General features: G+C 39.3%; 1 protein-coding gene across 2 annotated transcripts in view; it reads right to left on the bottom strand.

The window, feature by feature from the left end:
* The window catches only part of UGGT1 (UDP-glucose glycoprotein glucosyltransferase 1), a 120,432-nt gene extending 100,825 nt beyond the window's left edge, over positions 1–19,607 (bottom strand). For both annotated transcript variants that reach the window (XM_041739615.1, XM_041739614.1), the window contains exons 1-4: positions 19,374–19,607; positions 13,473–13,608; positions 9,103–9,185; positions 6,364–6,494 (exon numbers count right to left, since the gene is read on the bottom strand). In XM_041739615.1, the coding sequence (XP_041595549.1) occupies positions 6,364–6,494; positions 9,103–9,185; positions 13,473–13,594 (336 nt within the window). In that variant the 5' untranslated portion in view covers positions 13,595–13,608; positions 19,374–19,607. The remainder of the gene's footprint in view (positions 1–6,363; positions 6,495–9,102; positions 9,186–13,472; positions 13,609–19,373) is intronic.
* Positions 19,608–20,937: the final 1,330 nt, after the last annotated feature.

Raw genomic sequence — 20,937 nt, forward strand, 5'->3', positions numbered from 1 at the left:
AATACGAAAAAATATCCCTATGACATAAGACCTGCAGGTATCAGATGCCATAGAGAAGGAAGCAGAGGGATGTTTTAATAACAGAGATTTTGATGATCCTGACAACAAAAAACAAAACAGCCAACAGGTTTTCACTGCAAAGTATGATGGGCCAACGCATTTGTTCAATCTAGTACCAGGTGAACACAAGGAGGCCCATGAAAAGGTTAAAGGGCTTAGTGCAATTTAGCTGCTCTGAACTCTCAAAACTCACAAGCTAGGAGTACCTGCTAGGACAGGGCCCCATTGTAAGGAGAAGCTGCTGAGGGTACAACAAAACTTGAATATCAGAGAGATATTAAGACAACTAAAGAGAAAGTCCAATGAAAGTGCAGGAGGGGAACAGAGGAAATCTCAAAAACCATACCACCATTTTTTTTTAAAGCCACCATGTTTTTTTAACACTACCTAAAATAAACAGAAGAGGGAGCCATGCCAACCTTTAGAAGTACAGGAAAACCCATTTCACATCAGAAGGAGCAGAAAAGTCCCAATGTCAAATCCCTCACAAAGCTAAGAAAAGTTGGAAGGAGAAACAGAATAACATCCTTATCTTTATAGATGAAGACCGTACAAGAGAAATTTCAGCAACAACAGAAATCTATATCCACACTGTCCAATGTGGTAGCACTTGCCACCAGTGACCATCAAACACTTACAATATGGCTGATGCAACTGAAGAGCTAAATTTATTTCATTTAATCTTAACTTATTTAAATTTAAATACTGACACATGGCAGCTGGCTACCATATTGGACAGCATAGCTATACTCAATAAAGCCATGTCAGAAATACACAGCCAAAAAACAGATGCGGGGACAGCCCAGGGAGCTCAGCAGTTTAGTGCCACCTTCAGCCCAGGGCCTGATTCTGGAGACCCGGGATCGAGTCCACGTTGGGCTCCCTGCATGGAGCCTGTGTCTCTGCCTCTCTCTCTCTCTATCTCTCTCTGTCTCTCATGAATAAATAAAATCTTAAAAAAAAAAATAGATATGAACTACTATTTCAAACAAGTTAAAATATATCAAAAAAATCGTATTAGACATGATTCTGCTTTTAGGTTCTTCTTTAAGAACCTAAGGCAGAATTAGAAAAACTCAGAAGTGAGGTGAAGGTGAAAGACTCAAGAGAAAATTTGTAAAAGAAAAATCAGCGTAGAAATGAAAATTAAACTAGAAGGGGCACAAAAACAAACATGAGAAGTAATGACTTAAGAAAAACAAAAGATGAAAAGAGAAAATATTTTAAAATGATAAAGAAATAGGGACGCCTGGGTGGCTCAGCGGTTGAGCATCTGCCTTTGGCTCAGGGTGTGACCCCAGGGTGCAGGGATTGAGACCTGCATTGGGCTCCCTGCATGGATCCTGCTTCTCCCTCCGCCTGTCTCTGCCTATCTCTCTCTCTCTCTGTGTCTCTCTCATGAATAAATAAATAAAATCTTTTTAAAATAAAGAAAGAAAAGAGAAAGCAATTCAGAGAAAGTGACAATGAAACTAAGCAAAGAAAATTCAACATAGAGATAATATGAATTCCAAAACAAGGGACTAAAACAAACTATTTTAAGTTTTTAAAAAAATTTCTTGAAATAAAAAATGATCTGAAACTCTGTATTAATAAGAACATACTGGATACCTGGGAATATTAACCCAGAATAATCACTCTTCAAATTTCTTCAAAGTCATAATTTACTAGAATTTAGTATAAGCTATATTCCAGCTATAAAGTGTAAGCTTTATTCTAATAAATTATGACTTTGAAGAAATATTAAAAATTCTTTGGGCCTCTAGACAAAAAGAGCAAGAGATTTTAAGGGAAAGAAAATTAGATTATCATACAACTTTCTGCAGGAAGATTTTATGCTAAAAGAAAATGAAATTCAGGGTGATCCCTGGGTGGCTCAGCAGTTTAGTGCCTGCCTTCCGCCCAGGGTGCGATCCTGGAGTCCAGGATCCAGTCCCGCATCAGGCTCCCTGCATGGAGCCTGCTTCTCCCTCTCCCTGTGTCTCTGCCTCTGTGTGTGTGTGTGTGTCTTCCATGAATAAATAAGTAAAATAAGTAAAAAAGAAAGAAAGAAAGAAAGAAAGAAAGAAAGAAAGAAAGAAGAAAGAAAAGAGAAAAGAAAAGAAAAGAAAAGAAAAGAAAAGAAAAGAAAAGAAAGAGAAAAAAAAGAAAACTGGTTTTAGCCAAAGAAAGAAGATATAAACTAAGGATTTTATATCTAACATATATAAACATGCAAAACTGAGGAAACATTGTTCCCCTGAGCCCTTCTTGAGCAATCTACCAGAAGCAAGAATCAGAAAAGCCAACTGACTAGAGACATGTAGCAAAAAGACTAGTGGGGAGCATTAAGATATAAATTATTTATAGAACTACGACTAAATGAGTGTTGAAGGGTAAAGTATAATATGAAATATCTATGTTCTAGGTAAAATATATTCATTTTTTTTAATGGGAGAAGGGAAAACGGCAATCATTATGCCAAAAGAAAAATTTTTAACTGTTTATAGGAAATGTAATTGTGGAGGCGCCTAGTTGGCTTCTCAGTCTGACTCTTGTTCTCAGCTCAGGTCTTAATCTCAGTTCAAGCCCTGCCTTGGGCTCCACACCCAGCATGAAGCCTACTCAAAAATGGAACAGAACAGAAAGGAAAGGAAAAGGGTAAGGGAAGGGGAAAGGAAACATAATTGTGGAAACGGTATGACTACTGTTATTAAGGTTACTGCGTATGTAATGTGGATAAAACAAGCAAACCATAAGATAGTTTAATTCTATCATCCCTTATAACTTTGAGAACTAATATTCTTAGTGTGGAAGAATAAAGATATAACAAAGTAGTCCTAAATTTGAATTGGAAACATCAGTATGAACTGATGAAGTATTTCATCTATACATAGCTTTATATATTTTGCCTTTAGATACATGTAGTCACTTCCTACCTCTATCCATTTAAAAGGCCTAAGAACAATGACCTACCCATTTGCAATGAAGACCCCTAGTACTTTCACTGGGCTCTTAAAATACCATTTCCACCAAAGAAAACAACAAAGAGATAAACAAAGAACTTTAATTAGCCTCTTAGAGAAATAACTGATCTCAAATCTAGGGACAGAGATATACAAGATAAATCTGAAACCACTTACATATCAGATAGGAAGGAAGCAATCAAAGACTACCAGCATGGCATCAAAAGGACTCGGTAGAAGACTCATACTTTGTTTTCCAAAATTAACACAAAGCTCAGCATTCAAAACAGTATAGTACTTTCATAAATAAAGATATATAAACCAATGAAATAGAATAAAGACTCCAAAAATAAACCCTCATATTATACAGTCAACTGATTTTCAACAAGGGTGCCAAGACATTCCAGAGAAAAAGGACAGTCTCTTGACAAATGGTGCTGGGAAAACTAGGTATCTACATGCAAAAGAATGAAGATGGACTCTTATTCTATACCATATACAAAAATTAATTCAAAATGGATCAAAGACCTGACTTGAGAGCTAATACAGTAACTACAGAAGAAAACATAGTTTCATACATTGGATTTGGTAATGATTTTTGGATATAATACCAAAAGCACAGGCAACAAAAAATAGGTAAATCAGATTTCATCAAAATTTTAAATTTTGTCTATCAATGAACACCATCAACAGTGAAAACACAACCCATAGAACATGAGAAAATATTTGAAAAGCATATATCTGGTAAGTGACTAAAACCCAATGTATATATAAAAAAAAAAAAAAAAAAAAAAAAAACCCTACCACAACACAAAAACAAATAATCTACCTGAGAAACAGGTAAAAACAAATAATGGGCAAATCTCCAGAGAAGATACACAGATGGCCAATAAGGACAAAAGCTCCACATCCTTGGTCACTAGGGAAATGAAAATCAAAACCACAAGACACAACTTCCTATCCATGAGGGCAGGTATTATCAAAAACACAGAAAATAAAGTGTTGGGAAGTATGTGGAAAAAGTGAAATCCTGGATCATTACTGGTGATAATGTAAAATGGTGCAGCTGCTGTGAAAAAGTTTGGTGATTCTTAAAATGTTAAACACAGAATTGCCACAGGATCCATGAATTACGCTCTTTTGTACACACCCAAAGAACTGAAAACAGAGTCATAAACCAATGTTCCAAGCAGCATTATTCACAATAGCCAAAGCCAGAAACAATCCAAATGTCCATCAACAGAGGACATACATAATCAAATGTGTTCTATACATCCAATGGAATATTATTCAGCTATACAAAGAAATTAAATTTTGATACATGCCACACATGGATGAACCTTAAAAACACTATGCTACGTGAAATAAGCCAGACACAAAAAGACAAACACCATTATGATTCCACTTGAAGGAGGTATTCAAAATGGGAAAACTCAGAGATAGAAAGTAGAATGATGGTTACCAGGGATGGGAAGGGTGGGCACGGGGGATGGGAAGTTATTATTTGAAAAGTATATAGTTTCAGTGTAGCAAGATGAAAGGAGTTCTGAAGATGCATGGTGGTGATGCTTGTACAATAAGAATGTCCTGAATACCACTGAACTGTACACTTAAATTAACAGCCAAGATGATAAATCTTACATTATGTACATTTTCCCACAATAAAAAAAAAGTTGAAGCAAAAAACTAAATGGTTGGGCAGCCCGGGTGGCTCAGTGGTTTAGCGCCGCCTTCAGCCCAGGGCGTGATCCTGGAGACCGGGATCGAGTCCCACGTCGGGCTCCCTGCATGGAGCCTGCTTCTCTCCCTCTGCCTGTGTTTCTGCCTCTCTCTCTCTCTCTCTCTCTCTGTCTCTCATGAATAAATAAACAATTTTTTAAAAAACTTAAATGGTTAAAATAAAAAGATGCTAGTGAATCAAACTCATTCAAAAACCTGGTAAACAACAGGAAAGAATCAAGCATGTACTCTGCCATCCCCATGTGAACAGTACCAGGTGAGGAGAGGTACCTCTTTAAATCCATATTCCACGAACAACAACACAAGAATGAGAGTCACCACTTTACAACCTAAAGAATTACTAGATTAAGCACAGAGCAGTAATGGCTGCTAAATCGAAGAGGTCTCCTAATGAAACAGTGTACTACCTATACACTTGCCGAAGGGGAAAAAAACCACAATTCTCATTGAGCCTCTGCATCAGCTGGCAATTTGCAAAAAAAAAAAAACAGAGGACAAAAAAAGCTGAACTGCATCATGAGTATGTGATCACCAAAATACAGACTGAAAAAATTTACAGGGCCAACAGTTCGTGTCACTCAAAGAAAAGAGAGGAAGAACCTATAAATTCAGCACCACCCACCAAAAACATTATCAAAATTTTTAAAACTGAGCAATACTAAACTACTGTGTGGAGATGCACTCTTAGACAACATAATGATAAAGAAACACAGCAAGTCATTTCAACAGAGGTTGATAAAGTAGTTCCTGTTGAGGGTGAAAGGTGGCTGTAATGAGAGCAGAGCACAAGAAGGGTAGGCTGCCAGAGGGCCTGGCTAAGTTCTACTTCTTGATCTGGGGGAAAATTACAAGTGCTCACTTTGCAAAAATTCATTACACAATGTAATTCATGTGAGTGGTTTTCTATGCCTACTTTATTTTATAATAAAATAGTGATTTTAAAATTAACATTTCTTTTACATCAAATATATGATCAGTATGTGCTCATCTTTGAGTCTCTCACCTTTTTTTTTTTTTTTTTACAAGGAGAGTCTGGTTCAACTCAAATTCCAATAAGATCCACACACTGCATTAAGCAGATACATATTTTAAGTCTCCCTTGAAGTTTTTCCTTCCTTCTTTTCTTTCCTCATAACATATTTGTTGAAGTAACAGACTGTTTTACTACAAAGTCTCCTACATTCTGGATTTTCCTGACTATTACCCCTGTGATCCTGCTTCATATTTCCCATCCCCTGTATTTCCTGTGAACCTTTTTTTTTTCCCTGTGAACTTTAGATCTAAAGGCTGTGATCCAGATTTACAGTCAATTGGTTTAGCAAAACTATACCTCCTATGCTGTGTTGTATAAATGAAATCTGGTAGTTTCATCTTTGTGTGGATATTTTTTCTTTCTTCTCAAATGAAAATGAGTGCAAATTATGTTTTTTTATTTAAAAACACCTGTGATCTGAAAATTTAATGTCAGCTTTGCTTTCTAAACAAATCATAAATCGTCAGAAATTTCACGCAGAAAAATTATAGCTCTGTAACACAATGCCAGGACAACCCCAATATATCCAATCATCATGTTATACAACCCCTAAAAAATACTGTTATCTCTAAGCACTGAACTTACCTGCTGGAAGGCTTGAATTGTAGCTGAGTAAGAATGAAGGGACAGACAAAATTTCAACAAATTCTGCTGTAGAGGGGACAGAAACTGAAATGCAGTTTCCAGTATTGCATGATAATAGGAATAATCAGTACCTGTCAAAGGAACAAATTAATCAAAGTAACTATATAGGACTAGACATATCCAAATAAGATAGTTCACAAAGTATAAAGCTATGTGTTACAAAGGTATATGATGGCAAAATTTTACCACTATCCTATCTTGAACTATTGTCAAATGCTTAGAATTCCCTAGAGTACACAAAGTAATTGGACACTTCCTCTCTTCTTTCCTTTTTTCACACTATTCCCTCTACCTGGACTGCAAGTGTCCCACTTACCTGGATGACTAACTTCTACTTAATCTCCACTGGAAGAATTCAGTTATGACATCACTTACTCTGTAAAGTCACTCCCAATCCCTACCCCATGCCTCACTGGACCAAGTACATCTCTTCTTTGGTCCCTTAATATTTCTCTGCTTACCTCTTTCACTTATCACATCATACACTAAATTATTTATTCACTATCCACCCCTCCCCAAATAGTTTTTGAGCCCCAAGAGAGGCTCCAACGTATCTTTGTATCCCCAATGCTAACATGTTTATTACTTAATCAATAACCCAACAAAACTGAGCTGTATAATGAGAAGTACAAAGTATTAAAGGATATTAAGGAAATGGTAGTTTGGGGAGAAGCATATTTAAACAATTGAAACAAACTATCAGAGGGGAGAAAAGTTACATGTACCAGTATGAAAAAATCCCCAGGATATATTCTTAAAGTGCAAGGTACAAAACAACGTGCAGTTGACCCCTGAACACAGTTTAGAGGCATCAACTGCCCCACAGTCAAAAGTCCATGTATAACTTTGAATCCCCAAAAACTTAACTACTAACAGCCTACTGTTGACAGGAAGCTATACCAGTAACATAAAAGTCAATTAACATACATTCTATATGTTATATATATAATTTTATACTGTAATCTTACAATAAAGCTAAAGAAAATGTTAAGAAAATCATAAACAAGAGAAAATACATTTAAGTACCATACTGTAGTCACACACCAAAAAAATCCGAGTATAAGTCGACCCATGGAGTTCAAATGTGTTAATTCAAAGGTCAACTATACATAGTAAGCTATCTTTTTTACTCTAAGAAATAATGAAAAATAAGAATACATATGTATGTATTTGTTGTTTAAAAAAACTGAAGGTTGGGCAGCCCCGGTGGCTCAGCAGTTCAGCACCGCCTTCAGCCCAGGGCAGGATCCTGGAGACCTGGGATCGAGTCCCACGTCAGGTTCCCTACATGGAGCCTGCTTCTCCCTCTGCCTGTGTCTCTGCCTCTCTCTCTATGTCTCTCATGAACAAATAAATAAAATCTTAAACAAACAAACAAAACACTGAAGGTTAAACAGTTATAAAAAGCAGGGGAGAAACAGGAGGGGGGACAAGGAAAGAACAAGATGTTTCTGTCTAAGCCTTTCATAAGCTTGACTATTAAATCACATATTATGTATCAAAAAAAATTTTAAGGAATATAATTAACATTTTAAAAAGCATATGAAAGGTTTGACAATGCATTAGCATCTTCTTAAGCAGAAAAAGACGACAGAAAGAAATACTTAAAATGTTGCCAGAATGTTAATGGTGAACACCTTTGGGTGGTAGAACAATGAATATTTCAAATAAAATATTTAACATACTTTTATGATCATTTCCAAGAAATCATAACTCCCTAACTTTAACCAAGAACATATTATCATTTAAATTGAGCAAATTTCATTTTAAATGTTAGAGTTCAAATTTCATTATAAAACCCACTTCAATAAATTTGCTTATGAAATTGTAAACAAAAAGTAAAACAATTTTTTTTGACAATGCAAACAATTCCAATTGACTCTAAATTATGTAACTCAAACTTACAGATGTTAGTTCAAACCTTTAGGTACTAATATCACAAAAAAATTCAGATTTGACTTTTGAAATCTGCATTATTTTTAATAAAAATCAAAAAGGTAAAAATAAATTCAGTTAAATATTAATAGCAGTCACACTGTTTTCATACATCTGCTCTTCAATAAAGCCTGTCAATATAATATTCAAGGTTTTAGCTACCCATATATCCCCATCTTTGATTAGTAATGTTTATACTCTATAAAGCTTATATTGAGGTAGAAAATATGAATGCACATCATAAACTGTAAACAAGTGATACAGTTTACATTGTCATGAATTTGATACCTTGACACTCAAGTTTTGGGTGACTGGCAGGCTTAACGGGAAACATTTTGAATGGCACTAAATTAATGATAATAAACCTAACAGATAACAGATAAGTTGTATAGTTAATTCATAACAAAAGAAAAAGGGAATCAAAACTGATGGTAATTATGTTAATACTAAATAATTTTAAATGAATTTGACTTCTATAAAACATTTATACAGCACTTCTAATAAAAGAACACAAAAGAACAAAGACAAAGTGGGGAAGAAACAGTACTTATAGGAGAAGTTATAAACTGCTTCAGAAGTAAGTATTAGTTTGTATTGGCTCTGCGGGCTACCATCACAGCTCTAGTCATTAAAAATAAAAACGTTTTCCATTAATTGCCATGCCACAAATACTATGAAAGAGACCGTTTTTTCCTAATATTTTCCCAGATACCAAAGTCAAAGAAGCATTTGCTTCAATTTTACCGTGATGATCAGATGATCCAATATTTTGACTGGCTTCTACAAAATTCCAAAATTTCTCTTGACTGTCTTCTGCTAAAAACTCACTGGGAGAAAAGGGAGGAAATATCAGAAATAAAATAATAAAATCCTCTAATATAAGTTACATTACAAAAGAGAGCAAAAAGAGGTTTTTAAGTATACAAATGTCCACAGTTTGGCTTTTATAACATATATTATACACGAGCATGTATAATATATATCCTAATGATAAGCAAGTCTTATTAGCGTATTGGCTATTTATAACTAATTAGCTTATTAGTAACTTATTCACTTACTCTACTAATAGCTTAATAGATATTCCTTAAGAAACCTGGATTAATGTAACAAGAAGGGAGTCCCAATATAAATAAAGCTTATGAAACCCTGTTTTGTGATAATGCTGCTGGTAGTAGAAGCAGAATTAAGAACTGATAATTCTGGTACTAGTTCTGCTCATTTATTTTCTGAAAGACTTCACAAAGAACAAAAAAATATGTTTTGCCTAAGATTCTCCCAAGGAAAACATGAACCCTAGAAAAATCTCTAGGAGACTAAAGGCAGCATGTTGTAATCTTTTAACATCCATAAATCCAAATTTTCAAGATTACCAAATTTCAGTTTAATAAAGTTCTTAGAACTTAATACCACTTTCATTTTTTCTTGACTTTACAGATCTAAAATAATGGCCATTCTAAATTTCCTTTCATTGGAGAGTATAAAATCCCTAAAAGAAAACACATGTACTGATTGAATGATTCATGTCAATTGGTTCTCTTCTCTGAGATAGAATACCAATGTAGGCGTGATCTTTCACTTCTTAAAGCAAACTACAGATCTGGATCTCAGCTTACCTAGCCAAAGGAAGACTTTCCCATTACTTGTCAACACTGGGATGTACAACTCTCACTCTACTCCACAGCTAGACACAGAAATATGGGAAAAATAAGAAACATTTCCTGGTAATACACAGCCTCTCTAAAAATAGGTTTCTGAAAATACCCATTATCATAATGTATTAAATACTTTAGTACCTCCTTGAATGTGGAACTTTTCTAGGCTTTCTAGTAACTAAGAAAAACATACTAGCCTTATAATAGCTTGTGGTCTAAGAAAACAGATACTAAGACAAATAGATTGTAATATGCAAATAAACACTAAATTCATTAATTAAAGCTGCGTCTACAAGATAAGTTTGTGGAAGAGGGGTAAGGGATAATACACTCAAAGGTTGTAATGGTGAGAAGAATTCACTGAAGCTAAGGCCTTCCATGTAAAGGCCATGTACAAATACATATATGTTCTTCATATAATTACAAGAAAACTTGAAACACACGTTCTTCTTCATCCCACTGCATAAATAAGTCTTACAACATCTAAGTTTCAAACAGCCTTAAGAAAATTAATTACTAGATCCACTGAATTAATCCAAGAACAGTAAGAACAATACAAGATATTATTAAAAGGAACGCTGCCATCTGTTTACAATATAATTCAGTTTGTTTGCTTTGCTTTTTTTTTTTTTTAGCTTCTTATTCCATTGAGTAAAACATCTATATAGTTTTTCAGATGAAATTATATGATGTCCAGGATTTGTTTTAAAATATTCCAGTAGGATAAGGGAGGAGGGTGGCAGTGGTGGTGCTAGATTACTGGACTTCAGTTGATAATTGCTAAAACTGGGTGATAGGTAGAGGGAGAGCACATTATACGTACCACACTCTCTCCACTTAGAAATGTTTTGAAAGATCACAATAAAAAGTTTTCAATTATGGCAAAAGAAAAAAAAAAAACTATAAACCACCTGAATGTCCACCAGATAGCATAAATCTGGTAGCAAACTTGTTTTCTAGATTTCCAAAGTTGTTGATCAGAACTCGTCTTCCTTCCATACAGAACTAGAAAGGGAAGGGAAATGAATATTTAAGGTGGGCATACTATGTAACAGGCACTATGCTTGGCATATTCATCCATGTCCTTAAAGCCTCAAAGCCATTCTGAGTTATAACCATTTATAGAATAAAACTACAACTCAGAGAGTTTACTGATTTGCTTAAGGGCACAGAGCTAGCAAATGAAAATTCTGGAATGCAAACTCAAATCTATTTGATTTATCTCTATCATGCTGCATTCTTGGGCCATTATAGTATCCAGTGCTCAATAAATGATTATTGGTTTCAATTTTAATGCTACTTTACTTATACAATATTTCTGTTAGTCACTATGGCTGTTCAAAACATATTCAGTGTTCTACTTCAATTAAATATGTATCACTTCATGAACAACCAGAAAGCTACAACCGCTTCAATAGGATCACGCCTAATCTTAAAATATACATGGGAATATTTTTAGTCCCTAAGGGCTAGATACAGGGAAGGCAAAATATCTGTGGTAGCCGCATGCCTCAATATGTAGAAAAATATTCTGTCCCATCACCCTCACTCAGATGGACGGTGCTGTGATCCGCCACTGATGTCTGCCATGGACCTGGGAGAGAAGAATGGTGGCCTCAGCTAACTCTGGAGGTAAATATTGAGGATTTCAAATATGCACAACTTATTTCTGAGTTGCCTAGATGTCCCATTACCTTGGCAAACTGTCTGCAAATAGCCACAGAAGAGAACTAAAAATAACCAACCAAAATGGCAAATGGCCAGGAAATTATGAAAAGGGGCAATGTTTGTGAGAGGAAAGTTGGTGAAGGAAGTGGTATACACTATTCACTTCACAGAGATCAAAGAAACAGAAAAAAAAAAAGTGGATTAATTAAGGCTGACAGTTTTAACATACTTTTTCAAAAGTCCCATAAGTATGTACCATAAGAATCTTCTGAGACAATGAGACAAAAACCAAAAAATTAGTGTGAGAACAACCGAGTGGAACTAAGGAATGTCAAACAGAGTATAATAAAACATCTGTTACAGTTAACTACACAAAATTATTTAGAAAGTGATAGTAAATCTCAAACACTTAGATTTATACCAGACAAATCATCCAAAATAGGATTGGGGCGGGGGAAGAGTTCAGCTAAGTCCCGGCTCAGGCAGTTTAGATGTCAAACAACCTTTGGTCGCTTAACTTTTATAAACTATCCTCTATCTAATAAAGTTCTGATACTGGAACCCAGTGATCAGATTGTAACCCTGCTATGAAATAAATGCAGTAGGAATTCTTTCTTTTGGCCATGTTATTGCTGAGAAAAGGGAGGCACAGAGAGTTGATCAGCAAAAAGCCCATGAGGCTCCTCAGCAAGCCAAAATCAGGTCCTACAAGTCCTATTTTCCCACTGGCCTTCTTATCAATACCAAATGAAGCTGTTTCCTTAGGAGATGCAGCTATTCATAACTACAGTCAACATAACAAAAACTCTTCATTCACATTTTTCTAGGGATTAAGGAGGAAATGTTAGAAGACATAATTCTAAGTTGAAGAGTATAAAGACCAAAATTAAGTAAAGTAATGCAACAGTTCAAATTTCTAGCACTATCAGAATCTGAGATTTACCAACTGCTTGACATTCAATCTACCTAAATTTATACTTTAGGACTATTCTCTACAAGTCCTAGCTATATATTACTTCAGATACAATAAGTTTCTCTCTATAAACAAAAAAACTGACCAAAAGAGGGGCATCTGATTAATTATATTATAAACATTAACTAAGAAATACACTTGGAATACAAAATATCCCAAGAAATCATTGACCATATTGTATTTTATTGATTTGAAGATAACCATCAATTTTAAGGCATATTATTGTTTTTATGAAACACTAAAAAGGAAAATGCTACCAATTTTAATTTTAAGGTAACATCTTGATTTCATTAAAGTGTCTCTTAATTTTGGAGATGTTAAAAAATAGAACACGTACATCTTAGATAAAATCCAGCTGTGTCCTCAGCCTCCCTTCTGTGCTCTTGTATCTCGAGGTCTTCTTTCAACTTCTTAGAAGGCACATGCCCTCTCTCCCTCATCTTGCCAAGCTCCCTTCTTTTATTAAACACCTCTTAAAACTTTTTTCAAATAAATTGAAAAATTCCTTTAAGTACAACTCTCTCTCTTCCTTTATTACCACAGGTACACGTTTCTGAGAAGATAATGTAACCAATTCAATATATTTGTCCAAAGAAGTCCCTAAGTATCTCTATGAATTAGTATTATCCTGTCCTACCGACAGATTCTATATTCTAACAGCCTCTGACTAGCATACAGCACAGTGCACAACGAAAGAGGCGCTGACCAAATGCATGTGATGATGACAATCTTACTGCCTAAAAAAACCTCCTGAATACTCACTAGCAGATCCTACATTATTACTTAAATACATGAAAGAAAAAAAAAAGACATCTTCTTACCTGACTTCTAACAACAATGGAGTGGAAAACCATTTTGTCGTAAGAGAAGTTGTAATGGCTTTTGAATCTGCCTTTACTGAGGAAAACAGCCATAGTCCAATGAATACAATCAGAAGTCCCATTTTATTGCAAACCCCTAAAAAGGGGGGAAAAAAAAGGTTTTGCTACAAAGAAATGTTTAAATTTAAATCTTAATACTTAAAGACACAAAATAAACATGAAAATTAAAGAAATGGAAATGCCTCTGAAATTTAACAGCACCTAGTATCTCCATGGTTTCAACTTGCTGAGTGACTAATACATAACTAAAAGTGTGTAGATCATAGACTCTTTCCTACAAAGACTCTATTTCATTTACTGGGGAGTCTATGCTATACACAGGTATAAAAGCCAGGTGGTTGCACACAATCAAAATTACAAAGCATGAGAGTAAATAAAGCTGAGATAGATTAAAATGTAAATGATGGATATTAAATGGTGTCCTCCCAAAGTCCTAACCCCAGCACATTGAAATATGAACTTATTTGGAAATAGGGTCTTAGCGGAGGTAATCTCATTAAAACAAGGTCAATAGGGTGGGTCCAATATGACTGGTGATACAAAAAAAGGACAATGTGGAGAGAGAGACAGGCATGCAGTGGAAACACCATGTGAAGAGACACAGGGAAAATGCCAGGAAAGACAGGGGCAGCCCCTGGAATACTGCAAACCAGAGAATATCTGGAGCTGGCCGATGCTGGAAGAAGCAAAGACAGACCTTCCCCTACAGACTTCTGAGGGAACATGATCCTGTGACACCTTTATTTAGAATGTCTGGCATCCAAAACTGTCAGACAAGAAACTGTCATTGCTCTAAGCTACACAGTTTGGTCACTGGAGCCTTAGGGAGCTTACAGATGGGCCTTGAACGTAAAAGCAAAGGTACAGAATGAAGAAATGTTAGAACTCAATGGGCCCCTATCTACAAAATAAGGAAGTCGGGGTCGATGGTAAATTGGCATGGCCACTGACTGCGGGCCTCCTGAACTCCCAGCAGTAACCTCCTCAAGCATACTTAGGTGTCCAGATCATTTCAGAAAAAGGCCTCCAGGGATGCCTGGGTGGCTAAGCGGTTGAGCACCTGCCTTTGGCTCAGGGCATGATCCTGGAGTCCTGGGATCAAGTCCCACATTGGGCTCCCTGCAGGGAGTCTGCTTCTTCCTCTGCCTGTGTCTCTGCCTCTCTCTGTGGGTCTCTCATGAATAAATAAAATCTTAAAAAAAAAAAAAAGAAAGAAAGAAAGAAAAAGGCCTCTAGCTTTAGGCTTCTTTGGCCTGATTTTTCATCTCAGAAGTCTGCCTGACAGAACCTTAATCAGACTTCCCCTGGACTAGATAAGTCAGCATCTAAGTTCCACCCACTTAATGGAAACCCAAAGAGGACATAAATATGTGGAAAACACCAAACCAAAGTTGTGCTTCTGCAGGCTAACGTCTGGTAAGGCTCACCCCAGATTCACCCCAATTTCTTGAGATACTGGTTGGAAAAGCTATTGTTTGTAGGACCAGTCAGTATCCTCTTTTTTACAAAAAGCATTAACATTTATTTGTGCCAACATCCTGCTTCAGTAACACAAAATATCTCTAAAGAACAAATGGTCAAAAGAAAAATAAATTAAACCAAATAGAAACGTTATTACTTTTAAGAGTCTTTAGTTCAAGCACTGCCCACTTAATTGATTTAATTAACTGATAATATTAACATCCCATTTATAAATAAGCACAGATATATAAATAACCAACATTTATAAAGCCTAGGGCTAACCAACTAGACCCCTGACACTGAAACCTATTAGCAGTGATTTCTGGCTAGAGTAGGGGTTGGGGAAGTGGGGAGGGTGGCCCTTTCAGAACGTAACAAAACTTACACATTTCCTGCAGAGGGGCAAGCAAAGACCCAAACTTTTACATATAATTTCAGACCACTCAAGAACTCTTAGACACCCTCCTCTACAGGTCCCTGGACTGCAGCCTCAGAAACCTGTTCTGCATGATAGAAAAATTTGGTTAGTGAAAAGAGAGAACCTTTTAAAGTAAGGGACTTGTGATAAATTACTGTTTGCTACTTACTAGCAGTTCAACCATAAGCAAGTTCCCTAGTAACTTCCTGTGGCCCTTAGACTCCCAGACTCTGAAATAGGAATATCAGAATCTGCCACACCAGGACACTGTGAGAATGAAAATCACTTTGTGTAGTGCCAAGTACTCTACCAAATTAACTGTTCTAGTAAAAGATGTTCTCATAAGAAGAAAAAGACTCCTAACTCGGGGAAACAAACTAGGGGTGGTGGAAGGGGAGGAGGGCGGGGGGTGGGGGTGACTGGGTGACGGGTACTGAGGGGGCACTTGACGGGATGAGCACTGGGTGTTATCCTGTATGTTGGTAAATCGAACACCAATATAAAATTAATTTATTTTAAAAAAAAAAAGATGTTCTCATAAGAAACCGCCTTCTAAATTATAGAATAATAATGCATCGTTATCACATGGGCTCAAAAAAGATGTCTTGGAAATACATTTTCTGTGGTTAGGGGGAAAATATCCTCCCCAAAGTCACGAAACTTCTAAACTGGAAAGAGAATACATGAACTATGTTCCAGCAGTACTGTGCTACAGTTCTGTTTACAATTTGTCCCAAAGGGGCCTAGATGTGTAATCCCAAAAGTGATGATTCTGGACCGGAAACTGGACAGCACTGCCAGCAACCCCAGGCAGGCTGCACACAGTGGTAAGGGACAAAAGGTCCACTAGGGAACATTAGCATTTCTGAGCAACTGCCTGGGACAAGCACTGGGTCCCATAATATAATACCATAATATCTAGTCCTTCCACACAACTATCCAGGAAACTATTGTCCCTGACCGGTGGCAGCCACGTCCACTTTGTTCACCACAACAAGTAGACCATTGCCTGGCAAACAGTAGATATTCTATAACTATGCTGCATAATGGAACACTCATTCCCACTTTAAAAATAAGAAAATGGAAGCTCAGAGAGGCTGAGTAACTTGCCTAATGAACAGCAATGCTTGGAATCCACAACTGCCTGCCTGTTTTTTACAATTATCACTCTATCTCCCGATTCTCTGGTTTTGGAAGGGTAAGAATCCATACTGTGAGGACCCAGACTGACTTTCTAGGGGCAGAGTCCTTGGGATACAGGTAGATGAGGAAGGCACAGTTTCAACCTGAAACTTTCTAGGGGCAGAGTCCTTGGGATACAGGTAGATGAGGAAGGCACAGTTTCAACCTGAAACCAAGCATGCCAGCCTGAAGCTGGGACCAAAGTGAACTGACCAACCAGCCTGACAGATGTGTATTCAGGCTTGCTTCGGGGACAGAATGTGAGCTCCTCAAGAGCAGGGAGTTTTGTCTGTCAGAGTCACATGCCTAGCATAATGCCTGGAACATAGGAGGTACTCAAAATGAAATAAACGAATACAGACTTCATTCCTTAAAGAAGGAAGGAAAACAAATAGGAGTGTGACACCAAGAAGAAAGATGCTACAAAAAGCCTAGGACTTAAGGATGGTTAAAACGAAAACTCTGTGCACCAAGATTTACCTAGAAATCCCCTTGAACTGTTTAAAAAGAGATAGAGTTCTTGGGGCAAGATATAGCACCCGTTAAGATAACCCCCCCTCAAAAAAAAAAAAAAAAAAAAAAGATAACCCCCCCTCCAAAAAAAAAAAAAAAAAAAGACTGAAAAAAAAAAGAGCTTTCGTACCCAAACCCTACATCTTTGATGCCACAGGTAAAACTACAGGGAAAGACTGTTTTAGAGAAGCATAAGTAAGAACTTCACTGAAGTGGCCTTTTGTTTGACAATGCCTTCATTTTATGAGAATCTTATCACTCTGATCCTAGTGGTCTTTAAATGTTGCTAATATAAAAAGTGTGAGAAATAATAGCTGTCAAAATTTACAGTGTGGCATTGCATGATCACAAGCATAATGCTTGTGGCATGGTGGGTAAATTAAAACATTCTTTAATAAATCCTAGGCCTAAGTGTATTATTTGTAAAATCTAGTCTGTGGGTTATTTTCCTTAATTTAAATTAATGACTAACTCTTGGTTAATGATCTACAGTAAGATAATGGAAATATTAACAAAAACTGTATCGTGGAAAACACTTTTCAGTTTTTGGGAAAGAGAAGAGGCATAAAATTTTAAATCACCAACTTCTTCTTATTCTGTCTAAACTGAAGATAATGCTATCAAAATCAAAAAACCAACTTGCACTCTACAAGTTCACAGACACCCATCTGAGCTCCAACATACATAACAGTGAGGTAAAATATTAGGAAGCACCCTTAAGAAATAAATTTACTTCCCAAATAATTAAAATCGATGTGCATTTATAACTCTTAGCAAAACCATTTGCTGTGAACCACACAAATCTAATTTTTTTACAAAAGTAGTTACCATACATCTGGTATGAAAAGTATCACAGGTAACTGCAGAAAAGATCTAAGAGAATTTTCTGTATTAGTTCAATATCTCCCCAAGTTAACGTGCACTAGGGATCTCTGGGTGGCGCAGGGTTTGGCGCCTGCCTTTGGCCCAGGGCGTGATCCTGGAGACCCGAGATCGAATCCCACATCGGGCTCCCGGTGCATGGAGCCTGCTTCTCCCTCTGCCTGTGTCTCTGCCTCTCTCTCTCTGTGTGTGTGACTATCATAAATAAATAAAAATTAAAACAAAAAAAGGTAACGTGCACTGTAAAGTTGCTTTGCTCCTGTACAGAAGCAATGTTTACTTCCTTTAATAAAAATGAGCTGTCAGGCGCCTGGGTGATTCAGTGAAACTCAGAATCTGATTCCCACTTAGGTCGTGATCTCAGGGTCCTGACACCAAGCCCCTCACCCCTTCAGGCGCAGCGCGGAGTCACTCGAGATTCTCTCTTCCCTTCTCCCTCCGCCCTCACTTATCTCTCTCTCTCTCTCTGTAAAAATAAGATCTTTTTTTAGGGGATCCCTGGGTGGCGCGGCGGTTTGGCGCCTGCCTTTGGCCCAGGGCGCGATCCTGGAGACCCGGGATCGAATCCCACATCGGGCTCCCGGTGCATGGAGCCTGCTTCTCCCTCTGCCTGTGTCTGTGTCTCTGTGACTATCATAAATAAATAAAAATTTAGAAAAAAAAAAATTTTTTTTTTTTTAAAAATAAGCATCAACTAAGTTTGTCAAAAGCAAGACGAGTGGAAAGGCTACCCAAATTCTGTGCTGTCGTAAAGCAACTATTTTAAGTGTCTTTAAACATCGCACTGAAACTCGCTGGCGAGTGCAAGATGAACGTCTCCGACACAGTGCAGCACGGCAAGGCAGAAGGGCTCCGGGCTTCAACTGGACAAAATGTGCGAGTTCTCGAATCTGGTAAGAAATGCAAAACAATCTAGAGATTTCGGCCAACGAGCCACGGTTCACATCCATAATGTACGGGCGATGGACCAGGACCTTATTCTTCTGGCAGGCCCCACAAGAAGTGAAAGTGGGTCGCCCAGTTTCTGGCCGACAGATCCTCGTAGTGCAATGAAAGCGACGGCCAGCAGGCATCCCCCGAATTCATCTCAGAGAAAACAGAAATCTATAAAAAAGAAGCCGCAGTCGCCCAGCAACCGGAGTCCTGCACCTGCTCGGGGTCGGGGCGCTTCCCCCACCTCCTGCGCCCGGGCACGCGGTCTCCTTCCCTGCAAACCACCGAGGGCAACTCCGGGCGCTCGCGAATCCGGGAAGGACGGACACGCGGAAGGAGACAGCGAGTCCAGCGAGGAGCCGAGGCTCAAGGTGACCGGGGCACAGGGTCGCCCCGCGCCTCCCCGACCCGCTCCCCGTCCCCCCGACCTCCCCACGCCGCGCCGGGGGTACCTGTCACCGGCAGCGCAGCCGCGACACACGCGGTGCTCCAGTCCCGCTTCCTGCCCAGGCTGGGGCCCCGCTCAGTCCGCGACGATGCCAGCGACGACGGCGGGGCGGGGCGGTGACGGCACCCGCAGCCGCTGCGCCAGTGAGCGGCCGACACGCGCCTTCCTTCCCCGCGGCTCGGCTCTCAAGCCGGTCTCGCACAGCAGAGCCCGACTGCCGACCGCCTCTTACTTCCGCTTCCGGCTGCCGAGAGCCGGAGGACTTCCGGTTGCCGAGTCGCGGCCGGGGCAGCCCAGAGCGGCCGTGGTCGCCATCTTTGATCGCGGAGGGCCCGCCTTCCTGTGTGCCGGCGGGAGCGGCGGGGTGGGGGAGGGGGGTGGGGGCTCTAAGGTCGGGAGGACCGCCCCGCGCTTGCCTGCGGAGACCGAAAACCGTGCGGGGTGGTGAAGCCGGCTTCGGGTTTCAGCCCCTTTTCCTGCTTGCACGGGGGCGTGCGACCGTCTACATCCTTACACCCTGCACATCGGGCGGACAAAATCGCTAACGCTTTGAGCGTCTTGGCCTCCACGGTGGTGACCGCCGCGCCCGGAGACGCGGGGACAGGAAGAAACGATCTAACGTACAATGGCGGTGCGGTCTCTGTGCAAGGATTGCTTTGTCCTTTCTGCTTTTTACTTTTTTTTGGCAAATATAAATCCCCGTGCCAGATTGTTTTAGAATATGTCGCGCCGGGCAGGTCATACTCCCTCTGGAGTGCATATTTTTAACCAAGTCGAAATGAACTGAAAACTGAACATTCATGGCACGTCCCCAAGAAGCGTCCGAGTGTGACCTGCAGTCGCCTCTCCCGGTGCACAGCGCGCCCCGCGGACCTCAGAGCTGCGCATGCGCTGTGCCATCGCGGCAGCGAGGTGATGCTTCTCCGGGTGCACAGCGCGCCCTGCGGACGTCACAGCTGCGCATGCGCTGTGCCACCGCGGCAGCGAGGTGATGCCTCGGGTGCACAGCGCGCCCTGCGGACGTCACAGCTGCGCATGCGCTGTGCCACCGCGGCAGCGAGGTGATGCCTCGGGTGCACAGCGCGCCCTGCGGACGTCACAGCTGCGCATGCGCTGTGCCACCGCGGCAGCGAGGTGATGCTTCTCCGGTGCACAGCGCGCCCCGCGGACGACGCAGCTGCGCATGCGCTGTGCCACCGCGGCAGCGAGGTGATGCTTCTCCGGGTGCACAGCGCGCCCCGCGGACCTGACAGCTGCGCATGCGCTGTGCCACCGCGGCAGCAAGGTGATGCTTCTAGGCCAGAGGAGTTGGGTCTTCACCTGGTTTCCAGCCTTGAGATGTATAGACACTACCAAGGTTTGCTCAGTGATGACGTACAACCACGTGATAACTCAGAGCTCCTAAGAAAGTTGGCTTTCTGCTTTTCCAGACCTTTCTCAGAAAATTCGATGCTGTTTTATTTGAACAAAACCAGATTTTTTACTTATTTTTTTTTTAGGTTTTTATTTTGAGATAATTACACAATCAGAAGAAGCTGCAAAGATAGTGAGGCCCCGTCTACCCTTCT

The sequence above is a fragment of the Vulpes lagopus genome, chromosome 24 (assembly GCF_018345385.1).
Source record: "Vulpes lagopus strain Blue_001 chromosome 24, ASM1834538v1, whole genome shotgun sequence".
NCBI classification, from domain to species: Eukaryota; Metazoa; Chordata; class Mammalia; order Carnivora; family Canidae; genus Vulpes; species Vulpes lagopus.